Source organism: Carassius gibelio, chromosome B18 (assembly GCF_023724105.1).
Source record: "Carassius gibelio isolate Cgi1373 ecotype wild population from Czech Republic chromosome B18, carGib1.2-hapl.c, whole genome shotgun sequence".
Classification (NCBI taxonomy): domain Eukaryota; kingdom Metazoa; phylum Chordata; class Actinopteri; order Cypriniformes; family Cyprinidae; genus Carassius; species Carassius gibelio.
This window is the reverse complement of record NC_068413.1, coordinates 29,837,713-29,846,610: the sequence shown is the minus strand read 5'-3', so window position 1 is coordinate 29,846,610 and position 8,898 is coordinate 29,837,713. Positions and strand designations below refer to the sequence as shown.

General features: G+C 35.9%; 2 protein-coding genes across 2 annotated transcripts in view; one reads left to right on the top strand and one right to left on the bottom strand.

The window, feature by feature from the left end:
• Positions 1-2,008: 2,008 nt before the first annotated feature.
• LOC127977419 (ladderlectin-like) lies at positions 2,009-3,827 on the bottom strand. Its single transcript, XM_052582323.1, has 6 exons — positions 3,706-3,827; positions 3,542-3,609; positions 3,334-3,431; positions 2,687-2,821; positions 2,329-2,440; positions 2,009-2,175 (listed from the first exon to the last, which is right to left on the bottom strand). The coding sequence occupies exons 2-6, from the start codon at positions 3,597-3,599 to the stop codon at positions 2,099-2,101; spliced, it is 480 nt and encodes a 159-aa protein (XP_052438283.1). The 5' UTR covers positions 3,600-3,609; positions 3,706-3,827; the 3' UTR covers positions 2,009-2,098.
• A 3,613-nt stretch (positions 3,828-7,440) lies between these two features.
• Positions 7,441-8,898, top strand: part of LOC127977503 (uncharacterized) — a 2,220-nt gene continuing 762 nt past the window's right edge. Inside the window, exons 1-2 of the mRNA XM_052582386.1 lie at positions 7,441-7,594; positions 8,022-8,890. Coding sequence (XP_052438346.1) covers positions 8,235-8,890 — 656 coding nt within the window. The 5' untranslated portion in view covers positions 7,441-7,594; positions 8,022-8,234. The remainder of the gene's footprint in view (positions 7,595-8,021; positions 8,891-8,898) is intronic.

The following is an 8,898-nucleotide window of genomic DNA, read 5'->3' as shown; positions in this document are numbered from 1 at the left end:
TATCTCTTAAATTGGGAGTGTAGCATCTGATCAAATGTGCATTCTTATTCTTTAGCTTGGGTTAAACTAATTTTACTTTGTTAGATCAGCTGCTATGCTAACGATGTCTCTATTTTGTTTCTATATTTTGAACCCTTGTAGACTAGGATATACACAAGCTCCATTCTGGATCCAGAACACCTGAGAAGAGATGATGCTGACCCTCAGAGGACCTCAGATGATGCTAACCCTGAATCATCAAACAGAACTAACAATTATTGCTACAAGTGTGACCGCATCATATAGTTATTATTAATTAATAATATTAATAATGTTCATTATCTGGCTGACTACGTCTTGTATTAATTTTCCTAAAAATCCTGTCAAACATTCACAAACTGACAGTCACCACTTTTAAGCTACTACTAAATATTGTAGAAACATAATTTTTTGTAAAGTTGCTTTGTAACGATTTGTATTGTAAAAAGCGCTATACAAATAAAATAAACTTGAATTAAAAACATTGATCTGAGAAAACCATACAAACATATTAAACCATACATAAAGGTTACCTACCAGCTCTTTGTTTGGTGTCTTGTGAGGTTTCTTTCTTGGAAGATTCATTCAGTTTGAACAAATCTTTAATGTGACTAGGGAAGAACGAGTCCTATGACATCACCAATTTCTTTTTTACAGTGAATTCTAATATTCAAAAGTTACCTTGTATGATTTATGTATTTTGAGTTCACCCTTCAGATTAGACTATATAATTGTAGTGTTACTTGTTTAGGATTCAAAAGGTTAAAATTAAACTAAGCTAGAAATACTTGGATTATATAGCCTAGTGTTTATTTGCTGATAGACAGTTAAAAAGACTAAATTTAATCAATTTTATAACAAGGTTTTATTTATAAAATAACACCACAGATCCTGAAGAAACAGTAACAAAAACCCAATGACAGAGAAAGCGCGTGGGACTGTAACGTGATTAAGGACTGTAACCTGTCAGACAAGAGAATTAATCACAGAATGAAGACCCAGGTAAAGAATTTATCTCTTCTGTATCTAATCATTAGTTTTGTATTGTTTGTAGTGTGAGCAACGTCTGCATACATGTTGGGGAAGTATAATTACACTTTGCTAAAATGAACGAAATGGAAAAATAAAACTCATTATCTGAACACGACTCAAAAGTCAGAGTCAGTATAATGATCCCAACTTCCCATCACTAGTGTCTCGACTTCCCACACTTGATAAAAAGTCCGCGACGAGTATTGTTTCGCTGACGGTGTAATTCTTTGAATCGCAAACTTCTGTAGAGTCTATAGACCAGAGACAGTTTATAAAAGACATGCCACTTAATACAACTATATAAGGAAAACCCAATGGCAAAGATGGCGGTTGTGTGTGCACATGTCCCGCCAGAAAGCCAATCTTTTTTTTAAACACTCAAGCCGGGAGACATTTAGGCCCATCGTCTGGTTCCACTGACGTATGCGCACAATGGAGGAACCCTTGCGCATGCGTAGTAAAAAGGTATAACCTGTGGGGGAAAAGGGGTTTTAAACCTTATTTTGGGGCAAAGTCAAATTTTCAGCGATTTGTAATCATATTTCACCGTTTCTATACATGCTGTTTTTGTGTCCCAGTGAAAGGTGCAGTTCTGACTCTCTGCCCATTCATTTAGATAGGAGCTGGTCTTGTTATTCTGAAATAGCTGTCCGTAGGCACTGAAAGGACTTTATAGACTGATTGGCTATAAAATGAACCAATCACAAGACATCTTATAGGGGGGCACCTGGAGTGGCCAATCAAATTTCAGGGGTTGTCGAAACTAATGAATACAAACGGCACTGGTGTACAGTCCCTGCGCTCTGTATTCCGAAAACTGAAATTACACACTTGACCCTACAAAGCCCATTAAATACCAGAGACACCGGTCCCTTCCTTGACTGCCAGTTGGAACCAAGCAAAGGGTCAGTTTAGAGTTTAACAACACCCTCAAGAAAGAGACCAGTTCAAACATACATTTGGGGTTTAAAGTCCACTTCACTTTTATTTTTGCAGAGACTAACATTAATCCAAAAACCAAAGCCTCTCGGGTGATGGACAGACAAGATTAACAAGCAGGAAGAGAAATCAAACCGATGAAATTGAGAGGAGTGGCACAGTCCAGATCATTCCAGCGTTGCTCAGCTGTGGAAATTCAGTTACATTCAGAAAGTTAGTCAGATAGGCTTTAGTGCAAACAAGAAGCCATAAGGGTTACAAAACGTAAAGGTTTCAGACCTCTACAAGTTTAATACCAAAAAGATTAAATAACCTCAAATATGGACATGTATATTTTACCTCCATAGGCCAGCTCCACACAATTTTCGCTGCCTCCATTCTCATTTGGCTCACCAGTAAGCCAGTCACTGTAGTCAAACTTTGAGCCATCACTCCAAAACCAGACATTATTCTAAGAACGTTAGATCAACATTACTGAACTTGTTGCCATTTCCACCATTTGCTGCTTCTCATTTTATCTTACAGTGGTAGGTTTAGTTGAACATCTAATTTCACTGCACCTGAAATGCTGGTTTGTTGGGGCAGTGCAAACCAGCTTTTACTAAGTGTGAACAAGCAACACTTATGGTTTGTTCTAATTTTGACATTAATCCGACACTGGTTGGATTGAGATTTAAATGGAAAAGATGACAGCTACCTTAATTGCATCATGAGCACCAATCCAGGTTCGGGGCATGCCACTAGCACATTTTCTCAGAAAGGTCTTGAGGAAACCGCTAGTGTGTGGATCATGGACTGATGCAAGGTTTCCACCGAGCTCAAGACACTTTTTCTGACAGGATGGAAAAAAGGTTAAGTGCATTGCCGTTCATTTGGATCTAAAGCTGAAAACAAACCCCATAGACACCCTTTAAAATATAGTGGAGCATGACTCAATCTTTGAAAGATGCATGGCACAGAGATACAGGAATTTGTTTGATCAGAAAACACTTGACCGCTTTAAGACACCCTTGACCATGTAAAGATATTTTTTGGTAGAAAGAGTATAACCAACAGGGTTACCTCATTGGGTTTACTAAATAAGATGGTAAGTGGTTGCGATCAGTTCATTTTAGCTATATTTAAACAAACTAGTTCAATTACCTCAGCAAAATTGGTTCATTTAAACATAGCTGAAATTAATTGACTGCAACCGCTTACCATAAAAAAAAAAAAAATACGTTCAATGAATTACTCTTCAGTGTGCCTATATTTTTAACATTACAATAGTGGAAAACAGTATGACTTGTTACACAATTTGGGGCTTGCTCCTATGGTCAGCATTTGTGGAGAAGACAAACTTGCCTCTGCTTCAGCCCATGGTTTCAAGTCACTGAAAAATTTAAAACACTGCATCTCAAACTTTTCCCAGCCAGGGGGACATCTTCTACCACGGCGAAAATCTGCAGAGAAATAATTTGCTCTTATTAACTAGTGAACAGAAAGCAAGAATAGTCATAAAAGAGTAGAAAACTGTTATTTAAAAATAAAATTCAGCCCATTGTTCACTCACCATTAGAGTTGACTCCACTTACAGCCAAAGCGAGAATAAAGGCTACAGAAATCCACATGCTGATAGTCCTATTAACATCAACATTATCCAAAATAAATGTAATGAACCTGCATTAACAAATCTTTACACACTAAGAAACAAAATACAGTAGAAAACTATCTTACCAGGTGACTGAAAATTCAACTAAACACACTTTAACACCCCTGACGTAGTTTTCTGATCAGTACTTGCAATCAGCTTCATTTATACCCAGTTGCTCAGTCACAAACGCTGGTTCAACACCAACGAAAGCTCTGTCAATCTATCAGTCCTTATTTGGTAAACAAGACCCTAGGGCTGCACGATTAATCGAATGATTGTGTTCTGTGATTAGTAATAAATCTCCAGCACGTGCTTTCAGATTGAGCAGCATTTCCTACACAGAGCCACAGTTCTCTAACAAGCTACATGAAATTCAATCCACTTTGTGTTGTTTATGAGGTTTGTGTTTGGATTATTGTATGGTTAGATTATCCACACATGGTCCATTATAAGATCTCTAACAGAGTCATACATTTTTATCTATTGGTATTTGATATAATCAAAGATGTCATGTGTCTAAACAAGATGTCCAGGACCTCCAGCAGAGATATAGGCCCACAACATCAAAAATACAACTGTATATTTAATTGTACACATGGGGTACTTTTTATCTCGGTGTTCACCAAACCCATCTTGAGTGTTTGCTGCTAAATAGCTTATTTTTTGTTTCATCTGATCATAGAAGCCAGTTCCATTTGAAGTTCCAGTCGTGTTTTATAAATGAATATGCTTTAGTTTGTTTTTGGATAAGCTAGAAGAATTTTTCTTGTAACCCTCCTAAACAACATGCGGTGATGTAGGTGCTGTTCCTGTAGCTCAATTGGGGGTTCAATTGCCCAGGAACACATGATGCGTAAAAATTGATAGCCTGAATGCACTGTAAGTCGCTTTGGATAAAAGCGTCTGCTTAATGCATAAATTTAATTTTTAATTTAATTTAAATTTAACTATTTTCTGCAATTCTCCAGCTGTGATCCTTGAAGAGACTTTAGCCACTCAAACTCTCCTCCTCACAGTGCATTAGGACGATATAGACACACGTCCTCCTCCAGGCAGTGATATTTTCTGTTGATTGGAAATTCTTAATTATTGCCATGATGGTGGAAATGGGAATTTTCACTGCTCTAGCTCTTTTGTTAAAGTCACTTTCTAATTTGTGAAGCTCAATTATCTTTTGCTGCACATCAGACATATATTCTGTGTTCTTTCTCATTGTGATGGAAGATTAAAGGCATTTGGGCTTTGCTTCCCCTCCTCTTTATATTTCTTTGAAACAGGAAGCAATGCCTGGATAATTTCATGTTTATAATCATGCTGGAGTACTCAAAATTGTGAATATGAATATACTTCAGAGTTATTTTACTCATAAGAATTTCTAGGGGTGTTTTTTATCGTAGCCAATGTGTATTAGAGAAAAACATTTATTTCATAATGATATATCTCCCCACTTTAAATTCTTATTATCAAATGAAAGGTTAGATTTTTGTGAATTTTTAAAATAAAAGATCAAAAGGATTAACAATGCAGATTAATTTTCACAGCCTTCTTTGATCATATTTACCAAGGGTGTCCATATTTTTTGGCATGACTGTATATACTGTACGCAAAAAAAAAATGATATTTATTGTTTTTACTGGAGGAAAAATAGGAAAATAACAGCTACCGTATTTTCCGGACTATAAGTCCCACTTTTTTTTTTCATTTGGCTGTTCCTGCGACTTATAGTCAGGTGCGACTTAAAGTTAATTTGACATTGACCGAGAGAAATGAACCAAGAGAAAGCATTACCTTCTACAGCCGCCAGAGGGCGCTCTATGCTTCTCTGTGCTCCTGTAGTCTACCCCTGAAAACATAGAGCGCCCTCTCGCGGCTGTAGATGGTAATGTTTTCTCTTGGTTCTTGGTTCTAAACAAATGGGACTTAGTCCAGTGCAACTTATATATGTTTTTTTCCTCGTCATGACGTATTTTTGGACTGATGCGACTTTTACTCAGGTGCGACTTATATATTAGCCTACTATATTTACGAAATTACAATTAAAAAAAACTGACAAAAATACATTTTCTATGTGCTTGTGTACAAATAATTGTTTCTTTTCAATTTGGTTTTCTTAAAAATATTACATCTATCTCCTTGTTTCAGTTTCCCGTTTAATCTCTCTCCTATATGTTGCTGGCTCATTAATATTCAACATACAATTACCATACTGGGCAGAAATGCTAATTTAAAAAGTACAACTATCTATTAAGTTCAGGATATCTCTGGTCTAAAAAGTTACTAGTAACTAAAAAATAAGTACTAGTTCTATTTTTTTGTTAACACGAATAGTTTAATTAAATATAGTCTAAAAAATAAGTACTAGTAACGTGAAAAAAAAGATACTAGTACAGCTTATAGATTAAATGTTGCAAAGGCTTGCCATTCCAGGAGAGAGTGCAGCTAACATGCCATTTACTGCCTGACTTCACCAGCCGGACCTTGAATGACTCTATTGACTGATGATGACTGATGATCCTGTGGCTCACGCAGGCCAGTCACGGATAGGTTTAGAGCACTGACTAGCCAATAGGAACAAAAACACACACAATTAGAGGTTCGAATCCCACCTCGGCCAGAAATAACACCAAATGAGTTTGTATTCGTTTGCAACTAATATTAAAAGCACAAACATATTTGTTTATAGTAAAATCTACTTATAAAAGGTAATTACTACAGTATAGTACTAACCAAAATATACAATAGTGAAACATACATAATAGATGAAACCACAAATATAAAGATTTGAAGAACACAATGTAAAACATTTTCCCTTTTTTTTCTAAGTTATAAACATTTAGTGTTTACAAATCTGAGCAAGATATTAATGAAAGTCAATAATTTTTTTTTTAAATCAAGGCCCATATTTCTCTTATCTTTTAATTAAAATGGAAATAAATTAATTTAAATGTATAGCTTGAACAACAATAAAATCTAATCTAAAGTTGTGGAGCACACAGAAGAAAAAAATGACACTACCATTTAAATGTTTTTGAACAGTAAGATTTTTAATGCTCTCCAAACCTGTCTTTATTTGATCCAAAATAAAACAAAATCAATAATATTGTGAAATATTTTTACTATTTAAAATAACTGCTTTCTATTTGAATATATTGTACAATTTATTTATCTCTGTGATCAAATCTGAATTTACAGCATCATTACTCCAATCTTCAGTGTCACATGTTCTTCAGAAATCATCATAATGTGCTGATTTGCTATTCAAGAAACATTTATTATTCTTATTATCAATATTTAAAACAGTTGAGTACATTTTCCCCCCAGGATTCTTTGAATAGAAAGATCCAAAGATCAGCATTTATCTGAAATAAAAAGCTTTCTCAACAGTATATTATTCTATTTTTTTTATTAAGAAAATATATTTTTTTAGCAAGGATGCTTTAAATTGATCAAAAGTGATAGATGAAAAATGTCAATTATGAAAATGCACAAAAAAATCCTATTTTTATTCTGAACTTTCTATTCATGAAACAAACCTGAATATATTCTACTCCGCTATTTCAACAACAATAATAATAATAATAATAATAACAATAAATGTTTCTTGAGCAGTAAATCAGAATATTAGAATGATTTCGAGAGATCATGTGACACTGAAGACTGAGGTAATGATGCTGAAAATACAAGGCATCACAGGAATTAATTACATTTTAATTTGTATTCAAATAAAAAGCAGCTATTTAAATAGCAAGAATATTTCACAATATTATTGTTTTTGCTGTATCTTGGATCAAATAAAGACAGGCTTGGTGAGTGTTGAAAAGGCTCTAGGTTAATTCTTATTGGTGCGTTGTGAATGATTGACAGTCGCAACTTAGTCCCGCCCCCAGAGTCTGACGCAACTTATGTTTCGCTTGAAGGCTGTGGAGGGCTCGCGTGTATTCAAGCCATAGATGAGTGTGCGTAACTTTGAAAGTAAGTTTAATTTCCACTCATACTGTCTTTAATCTTGTTATATTGCTATTTGTTGTATTATGGGTTGAAACGTTCAGACGTTGAGTGTTTTTGGATTGCCGTGAGGCTAATGTTAGCGGTAGACTGTGTGCATTATCTTTGCACGTGTGTTCCGATGCACGCTGTATATGTGAATAATCATAACGATTCATATTTCTCCATATGTTTAATTTAGTTTCTATAATTTACAGATGTTATTAAGCCATATTTATGTGGATTGTGAAGATTACACTGGATTGTGATATGGTTATAAGACGATAGTCACGTGTCTATTTATAGTCAATTGTTACATTTTATAGTCATGTATCCTCACGCATCTATTATTTTGAGTAAAATGTATATCAGTTATTACTGTAAACTGATTATTTATATTTCTGTTTTATTATAGAAACCACACTCACACAACCTTAATGTTCATGCAATACCCTGAGTATGTTGATGGCTTGATCCTTCTATTAAAACTGTGATTGGACTTTGGACTTTTGTGCATTCTTACCGATGCCCCGTGATGATCCCAACTAAGTCAGAACCAAGCAATACAGTCCATAAACCTAATTAACATTGGTCCTTCGAGCCGGATCGGTGATTGCCACAGGTTAAGATGTCCAAAGCCCATTCAGAGTCACAGTATGAGCCTCAAGTCCGTAGTAAACGATTATCACGCCCCCCACGCCACTTGGGAGATTATGAGGTGGATTACAGAGGCTTCCAGCATACATATTCACCTACTTCCAGGATGCAAACAGAGTGCCACAGCCGGGAGTCAGGAAATGAGGGTGCTGTCGGGATGACACCCTTCACCAGTTGGCATGCTACTCACCGCGGTGATGTTACTGAGGATACTGGAGATCAGTATGAACCACAAGATGCTCAAACAGTGATTTGGCAGCTACGAGAAGAGAACAGACGCCTGCATAAAACCATTGAGGACCTGCAACACACCTCTGAAAGGGAGGAAACAGACTCATCACAGTGTCCTGTGCCTTTTCCTCGCACTCACTCATCGACAAAGGCAGCAAAGAAACCTTCTCCTGTCCCAACTCCACGTCTAAGCAAGGTAGCAGTAGCTCAAATGAGTGATCAGATTTCTAAAGAGACTGGAAAACCAGTTATGGATGATGGAAAGGAAGAGTCAGAAGATGAGGAGCGAGACTGTGAAATTAATTTGTCAGGTGAACTTTCAGAAATGAAACTGCAGCCCACATCAAAGAACAGGCATGTGCGATATCAACCAAATTCACCAAATCCATGTACATTGCAATCTC